This window comes from Ochotona princeps, chromosome 4 (assembly GCF_030435755.1).
Source record: "Ochotona princeps isolate mOchPri1 chromosome 4, mOchPri1.hap1, whole genome shotgun sequence".
NCBI lineage: Eukaryota > Metazoa > Chordata > Mammalia > Lagomorpha > Ochotonidae > Ochotona > Ochotona princeps.
In genome coordinates this window covers 9,397,141-9,421,698 of record NC_080835.1, presented here as the reverse complement: position 1 = coordinate 9,421,698, position 24,558 = coordinate 9,397,141, and the positions used below count along the sequence as shown (strand labels likewise).

The 24,558-nt window shown below is 45.4% G+C and overlaps 1 protein-coding gene across 1 annotated transcript; it reads left to right on the top strand.

Moving 5' to 3' along the window:
• Positions 1 to 17,282: 17,282 nt before the first annotated feature.
• LOC131480042 (pepsin II-4) lies at positions 17,283 to 24,046 on the top strand. Its single transcript, XM_058662411.1, has 9 exons — positions 17,283 to 17,367; positions 17,764 to 17,923; positions 19,219 to 19,336; positions 20,077 to 20,195; positions 20,830 to 21,029; positions 22,081 to 22,197; positions 22,708 to 22,852; positions 22,953 to 23,051; positions 23,897 to 24,046. The coding sequence occupies exons 1-9, from the start codon at positions 17,312 to 17,314 to the stop codon at positions 24,044 to 24,046; spliced, it is 1,164 nt and encodes a 387-aa protein (XP_058518394.1). The 5' UTR covers positions 17,283 to 17,311.
• The last annotated feature ends 512 nt before the right edge of the window (positions 24,047 to 24,558 follow it).

Below are 24,558 nucleotides of genomic sequence, written 5' to 3'. Positions count from 1 at the left end.
CATTTTGGCTGCTTCCAGGTTTTTGTGATTGTAGATTGTGCTGCTATGAACATAGGCGTGCATGTTGTTTTCTTGTGTAGGAGATCTTTTGGATATATCCCTAGGAGTGCTATTGCTGGATCATATGGTATGCTGATTTTCAGTTGTTTGAGTATTCGCCAAACTGATTCCCATAGAGGCTGTACAAGTCTGCAGTCCCACCAGCAGTGGAGAAGGGTTCCCTTTTCCCCACAACCTCGCCAGCAAGTGTTGGTGGTATTATGTATGTGTGCCATCCTTACTGGAGTTAGGTGGTACCTCATTGTTGTCTTCATTTGGATTTCCCTTATTGCCAGGGAATTTGAGCATTTTTTCATATGCTTGTTTGCCATTTGAGTTTGTTCTTTTGTGAAATGTCTGTCCATTTCCCGTGCCCATTTCTTGAGCAGTTTGTTTGTTCTGGTGTTTTGGTTTCTCTGTAGCTCCTTGTAAATTCTGGAGATCAGCCCTCTATCTCCTATGTAGTGTGCAAAGATCTGCTCCCATTCTGTAGGTTGTTTTTTTACTTTGTTGATTGTTTCTCTAGCTGTACAGAAGCTTCTTAGTTTGATGAGGTCCCAATTGTTTATTTTGGTCTTGATTTCTACTGCTTTTGGAGTCTTTTTTAGGAAGTGAGGGCCTACCCCTAAGTGTTGCAGTGTGTTTTCAACATTTTCTTCCAAAAGTTTGAAGGTTTCTGGATGTAGGTTTAGGTCTTTTATCCATTTAGATTCGATCTTGGTGTATGGTGAGAGATGTGGGTCTATCTTTTTGTTTCTACAGGCTATCAACCAGTTGTCCCAACAGCATTTATTGAACAGACCTTTCCATTTGCTTGGGTTGTTGTCTGTCTTTTTGTCAAAGATTAATTGACTGTATCTGTGTGGGTTTCCATCTGTTGTTTCTATTCTGTTCCACTGATCTTCCTCTCTATCTTTGTGCCAGTACCAGGCTGTTTTGATGACCACTGCCCTATAGTATGTCCATAGATCTGGTACTGTGATTCCCCCTGTTAAGTGCCTGTTCTTCAGAGTGGTTCTGGCTATTCATGGTTTTTTGTGTTTCCAGATGAATCTGTGTGTCATTTTTTCCAGTTCGATGAAGAATGCTGTGGGTAATTTGATTGGGATTGCATTGAATGTATATATTGCTTTTGGTAGTATAGACATTTTGATGATATTAATTTTGCCTATCCAGGAGCATGGGATGTTGTTCCATCTTTCGAGGTCTTGTTCTATTTGTTTTTTGAGTGTTTTGTAATTTTCTTCATAAAGGTCATCTACGCTTTTGGTTAAATTTATTCCCAGATATTTCATGCTTTTCTCTGTTATTTTGAATGGTAGCTTGTTGGTTAGATCTTCTTCCATCTTGTGGCCGTTTGCATACACTATGGCTGTTGATTTTTGTTCATTTATCTTGTATCCTGCCACTCTGCCAAATTCTCGTATGAGTTCTAGGAGTCTTTGTATTGAGTTTTTTGGTTCTTCTATGTAGAGAATCATGTCGTCTGCGAATAGTGAAAGCTTGACTTCTTCATTTCCAATTTGGATTCCTTTGATTTCTTTGTCTTGTCTTATGGCTTCTGCAAGTACCTCTAGGACTATATTGAATAGCAGTGGTGATAGTGGGCAGCCTTGTCTTGTTCCAGATCTCAGTGGGAAGGGATCCAGTTTTTTTCCATTTAGTATGATGCTGGCATTGGGTTTTTCATATATTGCTTTGATTATGTTGTGCATTGTTCCTTCTATTCCCACCCTGGTTAGGGTTTTTAACATGAAGTGGTGTTGAATTTTGTCGAAGGCTTTTTCTGCATCTATTGATACTATTATATGGTTTTTGCTTTTCAGTTTTTGGATGTGATGTATCACATTTATGGATTTCCTTATGTTGAACCATCCCTGCATTCCAGGGATGAAACCTACTTGGTCTGGATGGATGATCTGTCTGATGTTTTTTTGTATTCTATTGGCTAGGATTTTGTTGAGAATCTTAGCGTCAACATTCATTAGGGAGATCGGTCTGTAGTTTTCCTTCTCTGTTAATTCTCTATTCAGTTTGGGGATTAAGGTGATATTGGCTTCATAGAATGAGTTTGGAAGAGCTGCTTCCTTTTCTATTATTTTGAAGAGCTTGTAAAGGATTGGGGTTAGCTCTGGTTGGAATGTTTTGTAGAATTCTGTGGTAAAACCATCTGGGCCTGGGCTTTTCTTTGTTGGGAGCTCTTTAATCACTGATTCTATTTCTGATTCGGTAATGGGTTCATTCAGGTCTTCTGTTGCTTCTGGGGTGAGTTTTGGTAAGTGGTGGGAGTCTAGGAATCTTTCCATTTCCAAGTGATTATCGGATTTGTTGGCGTATAGTTCTTTGTAATAATTTCTAATTATTTCCTTAATGGTGGTAGTGTCTGTTGTTATGTTGCCTTTTTCATCTTTGATGCTGCTAATTCTTGCTTTGTCTTGTTTTTTCTTTGTCAGTCGGGCCAGTGGGGTATCTATTTTGTTTATCCTCTCAAAGAACCAGCTTTTTGATTCATTTATTTTCTGAATGGTTTTTTAAATTTCTTTCTGATTTAGTTCTTGTCTTGTTTTGATAATTTCTTGTTTCCTCTTGTTTGTGGGGTCCTTCTGCTGTTGCTTTTCCAGTTCCTGGAAGTGTGTGCTTAATTCCTGCATTTGTTGCATTTCTTGGGCTTTGACATGCGCGCTAATTGCAATAAACTTACCACGTAACACTGCTTTGGCAGTGTCCCATAAGTTTTGGACATTTGTATCTGGGTTTTCGTTGATTTCCATAAATTTTTTGATCTCGTCTTTAATTTCTTCTCTAACCCATTGTTCATTTAGTAGCATATTGTTCAGCCTCCAGGAGTTTACATGTTTCCTGGGACATTTTGAGTTGTTGATTTCCAGTTTCACTCCGTGATGGTCTGAGAAGGTACATGGTATGCTTCTGATATTTTTGTAGTTAGTTAAACTTGCTTTGTGTCCTATTATGTGGTCTATCCTGGAAAAGGTGCCATGCACTGCTGAGAAGAAGGTGTAGTCTGTGGCCTTAGGATGAAATATTCCATAGATGTCTACTAGGTCCAGTTGTTCTATTGTTTGTGTGAGTTCTGTGGCTTCTCTGTTGAGCTTTTGCTGCGTTGATCTATCTATTGGTGTTAGTGGGGTATTCAGATCTCCCAGAATTATCGTATGTTCATCTGTGTCTCCCTTTAAGTCCAAAAGTAGTTGTTTTACGTAGCTGGGTGCATCCGGGCTAGGAGCATATATGTTAAGAATTGCGATTAGTTCTTGTTGGATCCTCCCTTTCAAGAAGATGTAGCGCCCTTCCCTGTCCTTTTTGACGTTTGTTACTTTGAAGTCCGTATCATCTGAGAATAGGACTGCCACACCAGCTTTTTTTTCTCGTCCATTGGCATGGAATATTTGTTTCCACCCTTTCACTTTTAGTTTCCTGAAGTTTCTTCTGGTTAGATGTGTTTCTTGCAAGCAGCATATAGTTGGGTCCTGATTTTTAACCCAGTCTGCTAATCGGTGCCTTTTGAGTGATGAATTTAAGCCATTTGTGTTGAGGGTTAATATTGAGAAATTATAATTATGCCGTGACATATGCCTGTGTTTTTGAGGCTGTTGGTGATTGATTGTCCTTTCCGTGGATGGACTTTATTGAGATCTCCCTGATTGCCATCCTTGCTTATGGCTTGCTTCCTTTTTCTCTGGGAGTAGCGCTTTTCTAAGGAGATTTTGTAGAGTTGGTTTTGTGTTGGCATATTCTTCTAATTTCTCTTTGCTGTGGAAGTATCTAGTTTCGTTCTCGTATATAAATGAAATCTTTGCTGGGTAGAGTATTCTTGGTTGACAGTTGTTCTCTTTCAGTACTTGAAAGATTTTGTTCCACTCCCTTCTTGCCTGGAGCGTCTGTTCTGAGAAGTCGGCAGTGATTCTGATGGTACTGCCCCTAAATGTAAGCTTCTCTTTGGTTCGTGCTAACCTTAGGATTCTTTCTTTGTATTCATTGGAGGGTAACTTGATTACCACGTGTCTTGGGGAACATCGTTTTGGGTCCACCCTGTGGGGAGTCCTCTGGCCTTCCTGAATTTGGATTGGGTTCATGTTCCAGGTATTTTGGAAGTTCTCCTGCATAATTTCCTCAAGTACTGGTTGTATGCCTGTCTCTCTTTCCACTCCTTCTGGGAGCCCCATGATTCTGATATTTGACTTCTTGATGTTGTCATTCATCTCCTGGATCGTCTTGGTCGCCTTGCATAGTTGTGACTCTAGTTGGTTAATAATCTGCCTGCTTTCATTCTGGGAATCTTCCAAGTCGGATAGCCTGTCTTCTGCTGCTGTAATTCTGTTGGCTAAGCTCTCAACTTTGTTCTTCAAGTCTAGGATCTCGTTTTTGAGTGATTTTCTTTCTGTGATTATGTGGTTTTTAAAATCTTTGAGCTCGTCCCATCGTTTTTCATTGTCTCTGAAGAGTTTTATAATTATTTTTCTGAACTCTTTATCAGAGACGTCTTCAATTTCTTCATCTGTAATCTCTGCAATTGACCAGGCTTTATGGTGGCTTTTTGGGGTGGAGCTAGCTGTGTCTAGGTCACTACCTCTCTTATTGCGTTTCATATTTGTGGCCCAAGGTGTTGCTGAATTCTCACCCTTGACCTCTGTTGCCACCTAGTGGCTGGCCTGAGGTCTTGCTAGCCTAGGTTTTTGTTTTCCTTCTGGCCCAGGGAGTTGTTTTTGTTTCCCTTCTGGGTTTCAGGTTTCAGCGCCTTAGGTTTCAGCGCCTAGGATTTTTTTGTTTGTTTGTTTTGTTTTGCTTTGGTTTTTTGTCTGAGGTATGGGCCCTCTTTCCTTCGGCTTGGGTTGGCCCAGAATTTAGTTTAGCTGTGATCCTGGGGTAGCTGGGGGCTACTGAACTTCAGGGTCCTAGCGCCCTTCCGGTACCGTAGCACTTCCTTATGGGGAACGTGTGTTACTTAGCCGTCCCTGTCTTTGCCTGGGTCCCAACAAGGTTATTAATATCGCCACCAGTGCTAGAGATTTCAGCACTCCTGCAGTCTCCAGCCGCCACTGGAGGGGCCTTGTGCCACAATCTCCCAAAATTGCCTGTATATTTTCTGGTCAAAACTCCCGCTGGCCTTTCCCCTGCTGGGTTCCCAACTCACCGTTTTCCAGCTGCGGCGCCGCTGAGCCCGGCCGCTGAGCGCTGCCTTGGTTTTTTTGTTGTTGTTATTTTTGGTTGATTCTCCAAACTGCGTGGATCTTGTTGATTCCGCAGTGTCCTGTGGGATTCGCACACCTGTTTATACTATTTTTAACTAGAGTTGCTCCTTCTTCTGGCACTTTTTGGCCCTCTCTCTCTGCCTTCCCCTTTACATCAACCCTACGTGGTCGGCCATTTTTTCTCTCCTAGTCGGTTCCTGCTTATTTTTTGTTATTTGCAATTTGGTTTCAGCAATTAAGTGCTCATATAATTTCCAACCAATTTCTTTTAAGTTAACATCATCATCAAAGCTTTTATTTTTTCTTATTTTCGTAAGGTTCTTTCAGAAATGTTTTTGTTGTGATGATTTTAAAAACTGTAAAAGTCTTAGGAAATACTCCAATAGAACCAGATATTTGGTGTTCCAAGTCCAGATTATAGAATTGGGGGGGGGGGGTTGAGTTCTTATTATAAAATTGATTTTCTTGTTGTCATTATTTTATGATACCATTTCATAGGTCCTGGGATGTGCCTTTCCTCCTACTCAAGTCCCCTACTCACTCCCCCCACTGAATTCCCCTATTTTATTACTAAAGTATAGTTCTTCATAATCAGTCATCTGTCCATCATTGTGGGCATGGACAACGAAAAAGAGTCCAGCATCCTATAGTCAAGATATAGTAAACAGTTTCATTGGGAGTCCATCTTTAGTTTGGAAGTAGAGTTGCATACTGCATTGTATCCTCACATCTGGATATGATAGTTTCCATTATACAGTTACTATAGAGCCATAATACAAAATCAACAACAGGAAGAGAAACAGAAATTTACAATGCCATGATGTTAAATAACATGCTGCTAGATATGATAGTCTCCATTACACAGTTACTATACATCCCCATAAATGAAAAGCCACAAAACAAAATCAACAACAGACAGAAAAATAGAAATTAACAACACCATGAAGTTAAATAACATGTTACTGAATGACTAATGTGTCATTGAAGAAATGAAAAAGAAAACCAAAAACCTTCTTGCAGAAAGTGATGCTACTTCATGATCTATGAGTCATTGAAAAATTTAATCAGAAGAAAGTGTTTTGAAGAGATGGAACTAAAAAAAAAAAAAGCATCAAATCCATGAGATATATTTTCCGCTGATCTTTGTTGGTGAGATGGATCTCCTGTAGGCAACAAACAGATGGATTTTCCGGAAGCTGGAGTGGCTTAGTAGGGAGATAGTGGGCACCTCCCTCATGGGTTACCACACCCACTGGAGAGCACAAAAACCACAACAGGGGCAGAGGTGGCTAGACAGAAAGGTATCTGCCAGTATGTGTGTGGGCTGGATAGTAGATTGGTTGGGTGGAACTAGGCTTCAATGCCCACTGACAAGTTTGAGAGCTAAATGGGATGTGGGACAGGTTGAACAAGCCTGCGGTACATACTGGCATGCATGGGAACCAGGGTAGGGGGCAGGCCTGGTGGGGGTGATGGGGAGTCGACCCAACTAGGCTGCAGCTCCCATTGCTTTGCATGAAGACCGAGTATGAAGTGGGTAGGATCGAGTTGGACTACAACACCCATTGGTTCAAGTGGAAGACAGGGCTGGAAATAGAACTGACTCAGCAATCCCAACGACCAGCATGTGCATAAGCTGATTGGGGAGACGGACGCTGCCAGGCCCTGTACTGGCAAACTCAAACAAGAATCAGTTTTGGGATCATCTCAGATGAAGTTTCTTTGGAGATCCCTCCAACTGCACTGCTGATCTCAGAACCCCAACCATGAAGAGACTATGTCAGCCAGTGGATTCTGAATAGGTTTCATCACGATTGAAACAGTGAGATTGGCAGCAATTCAGACCTGTTGAACTATCAAAACTGCTTGAGCAGGACCCTCGGAGCATGCCTCACATTGGGGGCCTTGGATGGGTGGGAGGCTGGGTGGGGTTTTACCCTTTGTTTCCCTAGTGACCCCAGATACAGGGGGGAAAACAACTGATGATATTAGTGTGCAAACAATGGTCTTACCCACTTTCCTGTAGCCCTTGACCCTTTGTACGCTAATCAACTAAGTAAGATTACAAAAAAATTAAAAATAAAAAACACAAATAGATGGGTTTTGTTTTTAATCCACTGTACTCATCTATGACATTTTATTGATGAGTTTAAACCATTCACATTCAGGGTTAATATGCATGGGTGATACTTTGGTCCTATCATTTTGGCAATGGGTTGTTCACTCATTAAGTCTTCTATTGTTATTGTACTGGGATGTTCTTCACATTTGCCTTTGGTTTGGGGGCGCTATTCCTTTTCTCTGTCTAGAGAACATCTTTTTTTTTTAATTAATTACATTGCATTATGTGACACAGTTTTATAGGCACTGGGATTCCCCCCCACCCCTTCACAAACCCTCCCCACATGGTGGATTCCTCCACCTTGCTGCATTGCCACAGTTCAAGTTCAGTTGAGATTCTTTCATTGCAAGCATATACCAAGCATAGAGTCCAGTATCTTATTGTCCAGATAAGTTCAACGGCTTCTTGGGGAGACCATCTCTGGTCTGAAGTTAGAGCCGGCAGAGTATCATCCTGATCAATTGAAACCCCCAAGATAACATCAGCAACAATTTATAACATTATGGAATTAGTGGACATAGTATTGAGTAACTAATATGTTGAAAAAAATGCAAGTTCTTAACCACATCCTGTGACTTCTTCATTGACATTTCAATTTTACTTTATATACAACCGGGTTCTATACACCTTAAAATGGCTATAGATTGCTATTTAGCTGTCTCGTATCTATTTTCATTGTAGTATTTAGCTTTTTATAGCATTGAAGTGTAATTTTGCTGAACCTGGCTTTTTTTTTCAGGAAGTCCAGACCGGCTTATAACTCTCACAAGACATATGTCCACAGTTGAGTTGCAGAACACTTTTAAGGAGAGGTGTGCAGAGAAATCTTCAATGCCCTAGTGAGGAGTAACTAATCTTTGTGTCCCACCTAGTAAGATATAACTGAGTCCACGCTGACTGTTTCCTGTCTGATTCCAAGCTTTCCTTATTGTTCTCTATCTATTCTAGACTTTTTGTTTGTTTGGTTGTTTGGTTATTTGTTTCTTTTGAGAGGTTTCCAGAGCGATCCTGATGGTCATTGCCAGAGAGGGTGTGGACCCAAAGTTGGAACCAAGCGAGGACCAGAGAGCTCCCCTCCCTAGTCCCGAAGGAAATTTACTGTTCTTCTGTTTCTGCGGACTGCTCAGGGATCTTGGCTGTTGTTCTGATGCTCTCTCTTGGATCCTGCGAGGGAGGATTTGGACTTCTTCCACCACATGTGGTAGATTCAAGAGGGAGTGGATGACCTCAGAGTCCTGGCCTCCGACGGCACTCCAATTTCTCGCGGTCTCCTTGGTAGTTGGGATGTAGTCCTTGGTGCTCCTACCGATAGTCCTTGGTAAGGATCCAGGAGTCTCCGGGGTTGGGATACAAGCCTCCTGCTCTCCCCCTGCTCGGCTCTGGGGTGTGATGAAAATCTATGCTCAGATTTCACAACTTCTTATGCAAAATGCATTTCCAAATAAATTTTCCATGAGCTTGTTATAATCTACATGTCATCTGCATACCTGAACCACAACAAAAGAGCTAAAAAATAGAATGCTAACAACTGTTTGCATCTCTGCAAGACCAGTGGGTCTGGGGATGAGAAGCTTAGAGCAGTGTGCTGCTGTGTTAGAAGTCCATGCCCTGGCCTGAGATTCTGATGGAAAGCTCTGCAACCAGCTGTCTCATGGAAAATCAGTCCAACTCCACACCACCTGTCAAGTGTGAAGTGCTGCATATCTCCATCTCACCAGGTTTGGTTTATTCAACCTCATTCCAGTACCTAATCTGATACATTCAAGGAACATTTCTGAATACTTAGGACCTTGGCAAGGAGTAGCCTGCATTATGGAATCTATTCCTCTTGCCCCTCAAGCCCAGGCACTGCCACACCGAGTGCCAGGCAGGACTAATGGCTGGGTAAACACTGTTGTTCGCATTTGCTGCATGGCCACCTGGAAACCGTGAGATTAGGCAGCTTCTTTGGTGTATGCCTGGATTACTTTGCTGATCTGAAGGCTCCAGCATCAAGATCACCCTCTGTCTCCCAACAGTTCTAGTACATTAGGTCATGGAATTGACTTCTCTGAGTGACCCTGGAGAAGCCATTATAGAATGCCAACTTGTACTCAAAAACCCATGGATAAAGTAGGTTTTACAGTTTTTCGATGTAGATCTTAAGTATTTTGACATTAATTGTTGGTTTATAGTTTATATCACGTTATCTTATTGCATTGGATACAGGTTGTTATAGATTGCACTATTATTACAATATACAGGTACTATATTCCAAGTTGTCATCTTATTATCTCAGATTAAGGCAAACATGTGGTATTTAACCTTTTGGGATTGGTTCATTTCTCTTAGCATGATGGATTCCAGTCGGGCCCATTTGACCACAAAGAACTGCATTTCGTTTTTTTAATACCTGAGTAGTATTCCATAGAGTAGATGAACCATAGCTTTCTTATCCAGTCTTCTATTGATGGGCATTTTGGTTGCTTTCATGTTTTTGCGATTGTAGATTGTGCTGCTATCAACATAGGCGTGCATGTTGGTTTCTTGTGTAGGAGATGCTTTGGATATATCCCTACTTTACCCTCAATACGCTATCCCTACTTTACCCTCAAAACGCTATGTTAATCCGTGATGGGGGGAATGCAGGGAAGTCTTTCAAGACCATAAAAAGAGTGAGAAAAAAACTACAATATATCCTATCAAGATCAAATCTGGTAATTCATAGACAACAGACTCAAAGCGGCACTAAACAACAAAAAAACTACTATACCAATGCATGAGGGGGGAACCGGGTGTGATCCTGACAACCTCTTAACAGGAGGTCATGTGCGTGGAGCAGGGGGGCACTCCAGAGTGGAGCAGGTGGTAAGGAGGAAGCTTGGATCCCAACCACGAAGACTCCCAGACCTTCACCACAAACTATTAATACGAGCAACAAGAACTACTTCCCAACTGCCTAGGAGACCACAGGGAATTGGATGCCCTTGGAGGCTGAGTACTCTGAGGTCACCCACCCTCAACTGGAGCTTCCGCAGGGGATGGAAGAAGTCCAAACACTACCGCACAGAAACCAACGTCATCGGAAAGACAACCAGAAGCCCTGAGCGGTTCGCAGAAACAGAAGAATGATAAACGTCCTTCGGGACCAGGGAGGAGAGCTTTCTCTGGTCCGAGCCTGGCTCCAACTCTGGAACCCCGCCCTCCCTCACAATGACCATCGGGATTGCTCCGAAAACCCCTCATAGCAAACAAACAATCATACAAACTAAAAAAAAAAAAAAAAAAAAAAAAAAAACTTAAAATAAATAAATAGACAAACAACAAAAAGTAGAGCCTGGAATCTGACAGGAAAGAGCTGGCGTGGATTGGCTCACGTCTCACTGGGTGGGACACAAAGATTAGTCACTCCTCATCATGGTGTTGGGGATTTCCCTGCACACCCCCCCCCAAAAAAAATGTTCTGCACCTTAATTGTCAGCAAATGTCTTGTTAGAGTTACAAGCCAGTCTAGATTACCCTAAAATCTGCCAAGGTCAACAAAATTATACTTCATCACAACAAATGGCTAAATACTAAAAAGAAATAGACACGAGACAGGTGAATGGTACCTTATAGCCATTTTAAGGTATATAGTAGTCGGTCCTGTATATAAAACTAATCATAGGTTGTGGTTAAGAACTTGCTTTTTTTTTTTTTTTTTTTTTTTTTTGTAACATACTGCTTACTCACAACCATGTCAATTCCATAATGTTGCAAATTGCTGTTCATGTTATATCGGGACTCTTAATTGAATGGGATGATATTCTACCAGCTCTAACTTCGGACCAGAAATGGTCTCCCCAAGAAACTGTTCAACCCATCTGGACAATAAGTAGCTGGACTCTATACTTGGTATACGTTTGCAAGGAAAGAATCTTGATTGAATTTGAACTGTAATACTACATCAAGGTGGAGGAAGCCACCAGGGGGGAGGGGCGTGGGGAGGGGGGGGATTCCCAGAGCCTATGAAACTGTCACATAATGCAAAATAATTAATAATAAAAAAAGAAAGAAAAAACCATGGATAGAATCCAGGTATGACAAGAGCCTCCCAAACGCAAAGCCAGGACTGACACACAAGGACCAATCTGGAGAGTACCATTCTTTGGTCATGAAAACTAGCACTGACAACTCAACACCTTGACTGCATCCATGGTAATATGGCATACGTGGTGTCCACTGCAGGCTCCATTGTACTGCCACATCCTTCATGTTCTTTTGGATATGCTGCCCAATGCTCCATCTAAGCCACCACGGAGACCCAGCTCTAACACTTGCATTCCACAGTCAGACCATGGAACCTGCAATTTTCTCCATGGTTGGGGCTCTGACTCCAGTGGTCCAGTTGGGGGGATTCCCAAAGAAACGTCATCTGAGGTGATTCCAGACCTGATTCTTGTATTGCAATGCCAGTACAGGGTCTGGTAGAGTCTGTCAACTAAACTGGCCTGCTCACAAACTGTTAGTTGCAATTGCTGGGTCAGCTGTCTCCAGCCCTGTCTTCTACATAACCTAATGGATGTTGTGGCCCAGCCCGATCCTGCACACCACACACTTGGGCCCTATGCTAACCAATCAGAGTTGTAGCTTAGTAGGAGCAACCTGCATTAACAAACACCAGGCCCACCCCCTGTCCTGGTTCCCGTACTTGCCAGTATGTACAGCAGATGGGTCCTGTCTGTTCCACATCCTATTCAGCTCTCATAAATGTCCATGGGCATTGAAGCCTGGTTCAACCCAACCAGCCCCACTGTCTAGCCAACATATATGCTGGCGGGACCCACTCTGTCTAGCCATGCCTATCTAAGTCCTGGTTCTCCTGCTCAGCAGTTGTAGTGGCAACCGAAAGGGAGGTACCCACTGTTACCCTACTGGGCTCACTCCCACCTTTGGATTTTGAACTCTCCAGGAGGTACTGCAGCTTAGCTCCACAAAGTTTTCCCCCATGCCAGCAGCTGCTAGCTGATGTTGCAGCAAAGCCCAACCATCTCTCACCCATTCTGGCATGTGCATGTACCAGTAGGTACAGTCCACTCAACCCTGATCCAGCTTACATATAGGTCAACAGGTGTCGTTGCCCTGCCTAGCTTGGTCCACCCCCAATCCCACCTCTCACGCTCACCAGTGAGGATAGTATTCCAGCAGGGAACTTCCCTGCAGTGGGGATAGTATCCTAGCAGGGAACCTCCCTGCAGCCTCCCTACTGGATTCACCCACACTCCCCCGGGTCTCACATGTGCTGGTTGGGCCCCATGCCCCAGTCTGGCTTGGCCGGCTTCACCTCAGTATTTGCCAGTGGGTGCTGTGCCCTGGCCTGGCCTGGCCCACTCCCAATTCAGCTCACACTGGTGAAGACTATAGCCTAACCAGGCCAGCCAGTCCCCACTCCCAGCCCTCATGTGAACTAGCTGGTATTGCAGCCTGACCTGGTATGACCCACATGTCATTCTGGTTCTCAGATTTGCCAGTGAGTGGGTGGTATGAACCGACCCAGCCTGGTTTGCCCCAGACCTGAGCCAAGGTAAGCCAGTGGGTACCACTACCTGGCCTGCGTTGCTCCCTTTCTTGGTTCTTGTGCTCACCTGCAGGGACTGTGTCCCGACAGAGGTTACCCAAGTTCCTCCATCAGAACCCCCCCAATGCCAGATCTCACTTCCACCAGTCAGTCCATGTGCCAATCCTACTTAGTCCACCTCCTGTTCTACCAGGAAGAGCAGCCTTTCCTGACTGGCCCTCACCCATTCCAGTTCTTACTATTGGATGCTACAGTCCAGCCAAGCCTTGTCCACACCCAGACACAGCTCATGCATGGTTCAGCAGGGACAAAGACCTAGCCCAGCCTGTCCTACACCCATCCTAGTTCTCACTATCATCAGTGGGTGCTGGAGTCTAGCCCTGTCTGGTGTACCCCAGAACCAGTCCACATCCATGCTGAGGGAGACATCAACCATGTCCAGGCCAGACTGCAGCCCCGACTATGGCCCCAGCACTCACTATTGGGACCCACAACCCAGACAGGGTATCCCCTTAGCTCCCCAAACAGGCCTAATCCGTGTGTGCCAGTGGTTGATCTGACCTAGCTTGGCAAAGTCCCTCCACTGCCTTGGCCTTTGCTTTTGGATGCTGCAGCCTGGCCTGGTCCAGCCATTCTCCAGTCCTAACTCACTGGTGGGTGCTGTAATCTGGCCCTGCTCAGCCTGCTCCCATTCCTGGATCATGCAAACCTGTAGGTATGACAGCCTAGCCCGGCATGACCCATCCCAGTTTCTGCACTTGCCAGTGGGCTATGCTTTGTTCAACCCTGCCCGGTTTGACCCCTTCCATAAGCAACTCACACACTTGCCAATCGATGGAGCTACCCTGCCAAGCCTGCCCAACACCCAGGACTGGACCATGTGTTCATCAGCAGGATTTGTGACTAACTGGGCAAGTTTAGAGGGTTCCCTACTTAGGCCACTCCCAGACCCAGATCTCATGCATTTCTGGCCTTTGTATGAGCTGGTCAGTCCGGCCCACCCAACACCTGATTTAGGGTGTTCATGCTGCTGCTGCAGCCTGGACCTGCCCCACTTGTTCCCAATTCCAGTATCAGTGAGCATTGGTGAATGTCAGTGAGTTGCATGGTTACTCCTACCTCAGCCCATCACCATCCCAACGTTCAAGCTAGCCAGTGGGGCTTGTTGTTCCATAGGGTTGGGCCCACATGTCCCCCATAGAATCTACCCTCGGACCTGGTTCTCTCACCTACTGCTTAGTGTCATGGCCCAGTCTAATGTGACCCATCCTCGGATCTGACACTCACTGTAAGGTACTGGGATCTATCTCTCTAGACAGGTCCCCAGCCAGAGCTTGCATGTGCTCTGTCATGTGGTAGTCATCCATGTTCCATGCTAATAAGCCCAAACCAGCTCCCAAATAAGCTGGTGCATCAGTCTGACTCATACAGATCTTTAGGTCTCTCCTCTCCAAACGACTAGGTCTCAGTCCCTTTGTTTACCTGCAAGTACAGTGGCCATGCAATGGGTGTCCATAAGAATTTATTTCTCACCTACATGTACACTGGCCTTGTCTATGGATGTCCCTAGGCTAAAATTCAATACACACAAGAATCCAGTGCTCGCTACTGTGGTCCTGATCATGGTTCTAAGTCATGGTCCTGAGCATGTCCAGAGCCATCTGTTATCCATTCCCAATATGGTTACTGTGGATGGAGGAAATTCTTGGACCTCGGGTTTAGAAAAGCTCAGTACCCTTGGCCCACCCATAAGCACTGGATGTGGAGCCAGGATCCCCAGCAGGAAGCCTGGCCCAGCACAGGTTCCCCTAGCTATAGCCATGTGACTGGGGGATCCAGACACCCACTCACTGCTCAGATTGACCTTGCAACCAATGACTTGGACCTCTGGGGTTCTCAGATCACTCACATGCAATGAATGTTACTGACTCTTAGACATCCAAGCGGCTCATGTAAGACACCTCAGGAGGCTAACCTGATGATGACAAGCACATGTTGAACACAAAATCCTCACATTTATGATTCCACAGTTTCTGTGTCAGAAATCCAGGACCAGCAGATATGGGTTCTGTCACAATTTCACAGGGCTGCCAACCTTAGGTCTGCCAAAGCTATGGTTCTGCCTGTGGCTAAGTGGAGAAGGATTATGTTCACACTCACTGGCAGTGGGAAGGATTCAGCTCCTGGTGCATTGTCACCCAGGGGCTTTCACATTCTCTGCATGATGATTGAAATGACACTCCATGTCTTGTTATGCACACCTGTCAATAGAGCTTCTTGCTTTCTCAGAGCCAGCAGAGAGACAGACAACACCTACAGTCAACCAGCAAGACAGGTGTTCCAATCAGCACAAAACAACACAAACTCTCTTCTGCTCGCCTGTTCCTAAAGGGTCAGAATCAAGTCATATCCGTGTTCAAAGGGAGTGGACTATAGCATTGCATCAATACCCCTGAAACACAAAAAGGGCCTGTGTTAGTCTGATTCTCACTAATACAAAGAAATATTTTAGCTGATCTACTTCTGTGTGTTCAATATTTCAAGACCAAATAGTATGAGGTAGGATTTTTTTCCTGGTGAGGAACCCATAATGGATGTTGGCATGTGTGCAGAAGCACAAGATGATGAGCCAGATTCCAGAGACAGTGGCTTGGTGCACATGCAGGGTGACAGCAGCCCTCTCCTGAGGAATGATCATCCTGGACAAAAGCCCGCTGACCAAAGGACTTCCCACTAGGCTTCAACTCCTGAGGCTTCACTCCTCCCAACAGCATTAACATAAACAGGCAACCTAGGACATAGCAACTTAGGGAAGTATTTAACATCCAAAAGAATTTTCCACTCACATCAGGGCCATCCTAAAGAATGTCTGCCCTACTCCTTGAATTCTCTTCCTAGGCATTTCAGGCTCCCATTGGAACTCAAACTCTCCCTCTGGTGAAAAGATTAAGTGTTTTTCTCAATTAAGTGTCTTTCTCAATTCAAAATATTCCTCCAGTAGGATCCAGAACACCTACAGATTCTCAGGCCTCCCTTTCTCACTGCAGTCCTTTCTTCTCTTGAGCAATTATGCTTGCAGCTTAGAATACGGTACCTCCCCCACAGTCCCACGATCAGGCTAGGGCACAAACAAACTCCCGCTCTTATTTAATCCTTTCATTCCTGCAAAAACTGTCCCTGTAAATCCAGCTACATATCACTGTGAACTCTTCATGGATGGTCCCCATATTAGAGACTCCAAGAATCATCTAAGACACTTAGGCCATTCTGATCAAGATCATTTCAGGTCACCCAGTCACACCCATAGTTTCAGTCAAGGATTCACAAGGTGGTAACTGCAACTCAGAGCTGGTGGTGCTGGGGAAACTGTCCAAACTCCCAGTAGACATTGTTGTCCAGCTCCATCATAGCTGAACATGTGGTCATCACACTGTCAAATATGTCCGCCATTTCAGGTTATACCTTCTATTCCACACTCTATGTCAGTATATTGCCAGGGAGCAATGCTCCAAGGATATATGTTGTGTTTTTTTATTTTATTTTATTTTTATTACAAAGTCAGATATACTGAGAGGAGGAGAGATAGAGAGGAAGTGGAGCTGCCAGGATTAGAACCAGCGGCCATATGGGATTAAGGCGAGGACCTCAGCCACCAGTCCACGCTGCCGAGCCCAGGATATATGTTGTGTTTTACAGGCACAGTGCCTTTGGCCCACAAATGTGGGTAGTCTGTACCAGACAGTTTCATTACACACGGCCTGAGGCAGGGAATTTGGAGTTTCTATGACCACCTTATAAAACAGAATTGCAGTTTCCAAGCCATGAAGATGAATTAATGACTCAGGGTCTGTCAACAGAAGGCAAATCTACACTGGTTTGCACAGATTCCAAAAAGACATACCCAATGAAACAATCTGCACAGGAGTGTGGGTCTTGCCCAACGAGCCTCTGACTGCTCCCATGCTTTATGGAAACAGCACACATCGCTATTTTGAGCAGCTGCTCTCTAAAAACCCACAAGCATTTGTAGGTTGACCTGGGACAAATCCGGGTATGCTGAGCTTCTCCAACATTGGATTGATGCTGTGTTCTATGCATCTCTAACCACTTCTGTCAAAACACTGAGCTTGGAAAGCTCCCCCGCCCTGCCCAGATGTACTCCAACTGTGTGATATCATTTTGGTGGAAAGCCACTCAGCAGGTAAGTTCTCTAAACGTGACTCCATGTGGGACTGTCTTATCATAATGTTCTTTATGGAGTGTGATAGATGGTGGCATTGACATGCTGATAAGGGTTATTAGTGAGGATTTGGCCTGAATGTATATAAGCAGTGGCCCTAGTCTGGTGCTCTACACCTTCCACTCATCCTGCCTTGCTCATTGACTTGGGAGCCAGGAAAAACCATGAAGTGGCTGCTGCTGCTCGGCCTGCTGGCACTCTCTGAGTGCATCATCCACAAGTGAGTCTGGGCTTGGGCAGCAGGATGTAAAACTCCAAGGACAACTCTCCAGCCCTCTAGTACCTCCGAATATCCATCTGTCCTACAGAACACATTCCTTCCTTCCTGTGTTCCAGCATCTTGAGTCTTCCTGGGCTCTTTTTCCTCCCTTCTGAGACCACATGATAGGCATGGTTAGCAGCACAGACCTTCAGAGCTGCTGTGGTGTGGTTTCAGCACCATTGCAGTCACCTCCCCTCTGTGCATTTTGGACAAAAGATGGGAGCTTCTCTTCTTCCTTAGCTTCTCTTCAGATACTTTCACTGTGTAATAGGGCATTTGTAGCATCCTCTGGGCAGGATCCTTAGCCAGTAACCAATCATCCCTTAACTGGGACTGTCTCAATGCTCTGCCCAGGGTTCCTCTGGTCAAAAAGAAGTCCTTGAGGAAGAACCTGATTGAGAAGGGCTTGCTGCAGGACTACCTCAAGACTCACAGCCCCAACCCGGCCTCCAAGTACTTCCCCAAGGATGCCTTTGCCTCCACGTCCACTGAGACAATGGAGAACTACATGGATGTGAGTGCATAGGCACATAGAAATAGCAGCAGCACCACGGACTGGGCTGGAGAATGAATGGGGAATTGGGATGGCAGTCAAGACAGCTGACTGATGTCAGGAGCCCAAGTATACTCAGGGAAACTCGCAATCTGAACTATCACTCTCATTTGTGGCTCACTCATTATTTCAGTATTTATACTCTGTCACAGCTTATATGTCAGGTATTTTTTTTGGCAAGGGAAAATATTGAGGAAACCCAATGTTGGGTATGAATAAAACATGACATGAGAGAATCACAGTACTCAGGAAAAAGCCAGACTAGGAAAAAGACTGCCAACTGAAACTATCATTCAGTGGCCAAGTGGCTCCAAGAGGGCACAGGCATCTCTGGGAAACTGTGACAGAAGAATGTATGATTCCATGAGGAGAAAAGGATTTCCTGAGAGCAGGAGAGTTTGTGTTCAGCCCATGGCCACAGGAAGCCAAGTGCTTATGCAGAACAAACAAGAGAGTGCGAGTGCAGGAGAAGCGTGGACAGGGAAAGTTTTTCAAATGAGGCAAAGTGGCCACTGGCTTCTCAGGCCATTAACAGAGACCTGGACATGAAATGGAGCAATTGGGAGTTTATTGCATACCCCTACAGGATGGCAGTCATGCAGGAAGAGGCTTAACCGTCTTTACCATGGCATGGGCCTCTACAGATGACATTTGACTAGAGTTCTGAAAGATGAACTGAAGAAACAACCAGCGTAAGTTCCTTTCATTGGGATAGATCATGCGTTGTCTAACAACATGACAGGGAGAGTGGAGTAGAGAGGGCAAGAAGTAAAGTGCTGCCACTGAGACTGGAAATACTGAGAGTGTCTTAGAATCTACATTCCACACCAAAGCTGAGTAATAACATATTTCCACAAGCCCTAAGGTTAAGTGACCTCTGTCACCTGATATGAAAAATGAACAAAGTGCACTTGAGGCTTAACTTGCTGCTACCACAGGTTGCACTATGTTCTCTGTGAAGCTCACAACACAAGAGGCTGAGACTAACACAGGGAGGCAACCAGCTAACAGTGGACAGCACATGAGCCTTGGGTGCAAATGACTTAACAGGGAAGAGTCAAGGGAAACCAGCGAGCCATCAGAGAAGACTACAAGGAGGAATGGGGACAAGAGCTGAGCTTTGAATGAGGGAGCACTGAAAGGAGAAATGAGAAGACAGGAGAGGATGATGGAGCAGTGAACTGAGAAGATGGTCTTCAGGAAGACCTGGATGTAAAACTCCATGTCCTTGAGCTGTGCTGTCCTGACCCTTGCAGGCTGAGTACTTTGGCACCATCAGCATTGGAACACCCCCTCAGGAATTCACCGTCATCTTTGACACTGGCTCCTCCAACCTCTGGGTGCCCTCCACCTACTGCTCCAGCCTTGCCTGTTGTGAGTACCTGGACCTGCACGGTCCCTCCCACTCTTTCTATCCTGGCATCAGCTGACAACCTGGGAATCCTGACCACTCAGACACTTCTCAGAGTTCCCCTTCAGCCTGTTCGAGACACTCAGCATTCATACAACAAGGCTGATCAGGGATGTGGAGGAGTCAAACTGGGAAAACTGGCTGTGTGCCATACAAGGGTGAACAGACATGGTAACGTGCACCAGCAGCACAAAATTTGTAGGTGTCCAAAAAGAGAGCTTTTAAAGGCTAAAAATGACAGGGTGCAAGGGCCTGAATGATAATGCAGTGTTCATGAAACACACACAACAGGCACTGAATTGTTCATCAGGTAGATCTAATCATTGACAGTCACCACAATGTTTCCGGTTTCACTCCCTTAGGAGCAATGTGATCTGTGTTCTGTTTCACAGGGAGTGCCCATGTAATGTTTGCTTCCCATAATGGAGCATTACCTGCCAGAGGGGCCTATGACAGTGTTCAGTGTTTGATGGAGGTCATCTGGGGAAGTTAAGGGATATCCTGAGACTTTCCATCAGTGACATGGTGTGGGCTGACTACAAGATCCAGCGAACTAGTGTTCTAATGGTCACCTCAAGTCATGTTAGGGCAAAGGTTGTTCTTCTGGAGTGACTCACCCTGGACAAGAAACAGGACACCAGAAAGCCATTACCAGCTCATTTCTTTCTATTCATGTACTAATGAGTCACTTCTTCACTTGCAGTCCTCCACAAGCGCTTCAACCCTGATGACTCCTCCACCTACCAGGCCACCAGTGAGACTCTCTCCATCACCTATGGCACTGGCAGCATGACCGGCATCCTGGGATATGACACTGTGAAAGTGAGTACCTGGAGACCCTGCTCCATCACAACGCCCATTTTAAGAATACCTAGGGAAATTGTGGGGAGCCCAAAGATTCACAATTAGAAGTTCACATTATCAGTATTGTTCTTAATGATGACACAAGCAACAAACACGGTTGGCCAGAGAGCAATGAGACACAGGTAGCACACACATCAGGGGCTGGGCCAAGTGTGCAAAAGGAGTGGTAGCTGGCTCCCTCACACCAGCTCTGGGATGAATGTCATGGAACAAACAGGGATTGAGACCTGGAAGGCGAAAATGCCTACAGGATTCTCTTCTATTTCCTCTACCTCCCTCCAGTCACAAGACTTCCACAATCCCTACTGCTAGGACAGGGAGCAATGAACAAAACTTGCTGGGGTTGCAGTTTCATCTCTCTTACAGCAGAATCTCATACGGAATCACACACATGGTCATACAAGCAACAGCGGTCATTGACATGTCCTATGGGCAGTCAGAAACACGCCACTTATCAGCCTGATGTCCTGCAAGCTCAGTCCTTCAGCAAATCAAGCATAATGGCTATGGCTCCAGCACAGGGGTCCAACTGTGCTCTCTGGACTGTGCTCATGGATGATACCATCTCTCTCTCTCTCTCTCTCCTACACAGGTTGGAAGCATTGAGGACACCAACCAGATCTTTGGCCTGAGCAAGACAGAGCCTGGCATCACCTTCATGTTTGCTCCCTTTGATGGCATCCTGGGTCTGGGCTACCCCAGCATCGCTGCCTCTGGTGCCACACCCGTCTTTGACAACATGTGGAATGAGGGCCTCGTGTCCCAGGACCTCTTCTCTGTCTACCTGAGCTCGTACGTAGCATACCCAGGGCCCTTATCAAACTGAATACTTTCACCAGACCCACAAATGAAATTCTTCAGGCTCACCAAGACAGGGATGATTTCAAAAGCATACAATGTTAAGTGTCACCATCAAGGTGTGGAGGAGGATGTTTTTGAGCAATCATGCAGCCAAAACTCTGTCTCTTTCTCTCTCTCTCTCTGTCCTCCTCCTTTCCCTTGACAGTGGTCTGCATTTAGTGTTTCTGACCAGCTGAAATATTTGTCCCCAAACTTCCAAAGCTTAGATGTTAGTAGCCAGTGGATTTTTCGAGGACAGACTAAACATTCATGCCAAATGAGATTAAAAACTACAGTGAGGCAGTGGGTGTGAGTTCAGATATTGCTTCAGGTACCCACTTGCCATATCCACCTCCTGATTGGAGTCCCCACTCCACTCTTTGCACTTCAGCCTCCCCATATTTGCCCACTCTGGCAGGAAATTGCTGATGGCTCAAATACTTGGGTTCCCAGAGGAGAACAACTGAGCTCAAGTTCATAGCTTCAACATAGGCCCAGTACAGCTTTGGGGACATTTGGGAAACAGACAAGTGGACTTTGCTAGATTGCCCACACATGTGAAAAAAGGGCTAATGTTTCCAGACATTGGCATCACCAGCCCTGGCTGAGAACCACCAACCATGCCCCTGATTGCTGAGGGGCCAACGTTGGCCCACATTCACATCTCTTGTGCCCTCAGGGCAGCTGTCATGAGGATCTTAACACAGCAAAAGCATATTTGGGAACCATAATATCTTTGCTGTCCTTATGCCTAACACTTCCAGTTGTGCAATCTTGAGCAAGTTGCTTTCTTCTCTGGGCCTCAGATTTCTTTGAAATAGGTAAATATGCAAATAATAATAATGACCACTACCTGAAAATGGTTAAACAAGAAATGTACCATGATGTCACATTAACACAGCTCTTGGCATGCATGGGTGATCTAGCTAGGGAGGTGCCTAGGCTTTACAGAACAGAAATGTAGCAAATGAATGAGTTCATGTCTTCTCTCCCTCTCCCACAGTGATGATGAGAAGGGCAGCTTGGTGATGTTTGGTGGCATCGATTCTTCTTACTACACGGGAAGTCTGAACTGGGTACCTGTCACTTATGAGGGCTACTGGCAGTTCACCTTGGACAGGTGAGACCACACTGATGTCGAATGATCAGGACCTGGACCCTGATCTCATTTCTTGCTGTAGTCACAGGTGACTCACTGTCTTGATAGCCAACAAAGAAGGAACTTGAAACATGGGCACACCAGAGAGAGCCCAGAAAGGAGATTGGGGGACAGAGAGGACACTACACGAGGGAACCCAGGTCCAACACAAGGTCCAAGACAGTCACTTGCTGATGATCAATCATGCAGCTTCTCCTGCCAGCATTTCAGACCAGGTGGCTGAAGCCAACTCTACACAACTCTCAACATTTAGGCAACATGGGAAGTATCACACAGCCTTCCTCTCTACAAAGAATGTCAGCGAAGATATAGGATAAGGAGCAAATGACTAAGAAATCGGCTCAGGTCAATCCTGGACAAGCCATGTTGTACTCTGACTTCCCAAGTGTTGAATGCTCCGTGGTACATCCAAATAGATCACACACATAATTGTGTACACTCATGAAACAATTCCTTGCATCTCACCCTCAGCGTCACCATCAACGGAGAGACCATTGCTTGCGCAGACAGCTGCCAGGCCATCATTGACACGGGCACCTCTCTGCTGGCTGGACCCACCAGTGCCATTTCCAGCATCCAGAGCTACATCGGAGCTTCTGAGAACTTGTTGGGAGAGGCAAGTCCATCCCCAGATGCTCTCTTCTAGACTCAAGTGCTGGGAGTCCCATGCACGAGGAATGAGCCCCTGCTAATACTTCTATCCTCACGCCTGCCAGGGTACCATCAGCTGCTCAGCCATTGACTCCCTGCCCGATGTTGTCTTCACCATCAACGGAATTCAGTACCCTCTGCCCGCCAGTGCCTATATCCTGAAGGTAAGGGCCACAGGACCAGGCTGGAATGAGCCACTTCACCAGGTGATCACGCACTGTGCCCTGTCACGCAGTAATGCATATTTCTCCAGCACAATCACAAGAGGTTGATGCCACCTGCTCTGTGGGACATTTAGTGAGACAGCGTATCTATAAGCAACACACAAATGAGAATCTGGAAGAAAACCCTGAAGGAAAAGTGAGGCAGACGATGACAACCTGAGAAAATGACTGTGTCCAGGCAGATCTGTGCCTCAGTCCTGAGTCTCAATGACCTGCCCTTTAATACTCAGCAAAGTACAACCATTCTCAGGTTTCAATTCTTTATCTCAAAACCACACATGTGGGATCAACCCACTCGCAGATTGTACTTAGTGTCATTCCCTGAAAGTGACCACATCTGAGTCTAGTGAGCCACAAGAATATGCCCTAGAGTGTCAAGTGAAAATTCCATTTATCCTAGTGACTGTTGCTGCTAGTGAGAAGCATTCACACCTGAGCCTCTCCTCAGCGAGTCTTACCTACAGGCACAGCTACATCTAGGAACTCAAGGAGGGGAAAAGGCTGACTCATCCGGATGTCAGACATCCTTTATGGAAGCTGGCGTTACACAGGTCAGGATTGTAGCTCTGCCAAAGACACCGCACAATGTCCAGCAATGTATGAACACCAAGAATGCACTGAGAAACTAGTACCAGTACTTTCAGGTCAGCAGCAACCAAAGCCCTGGACACTGAGCTAGGAATCCCTTCTGGGCATAGAACTTGCAGACACACCAAGGAACCCAGGGTGATTATGACTAGCTCTCACTGTCCACTCTCCCATGCTCTTCCTTCTCTGCTCTGCAGGAAGATGACGACTGCATCAGTGGCTTCGAGGGCATGAACCTTGACACCTCCACCGGCGAACTCTGGATCCTGGGTGATGTCTTCATCCGCCAGTACTTCACTGTCTTTGACCGGGCCAACAATCAGCTTGGTCTGGCCGCCGCAGTTTAACTCTGCAGCTTTGAGTCCTCTTCCAGACACATCTGCTCTCCATACTGCACTCCCTTAGCTTGAATTCTCCCCATAGTTCTTCCTGAAACACAGTCTCTTGCCAAATGTAGTAGCTGCTTGACTGTGTTCCAAAAGACACCCATCATGCAGAATAAAAACAGCTAATCAAAATGTGTGTGTTTTGTTTTTCTCCTCACTGCTTTGTCTCTTCCACATTACAAGGATGGGAATTCCAGTTAGGCAAGGAGGGGTTTCTGCTATCTGTTCAATCTGAAGTGGAAAGAGACAGAAGCAGATACTCAAGACTCTGTGGGTCTAGATTGTGATGATATCTCAACCAAGAATTTCTGACTCTTATCTAAGAATACAAGCGATTCTTCTCCTCTCTTTAATGGAACCAGAATAGGTTTTGGGTGTCCATTTCACGCAGTGTTCAAGAGAGCTGTTGGGACATGTGTATCCCATTTCAGAATGTGCAACCATAAATGAAAATTCCTCTTGCGGGCTTTAGG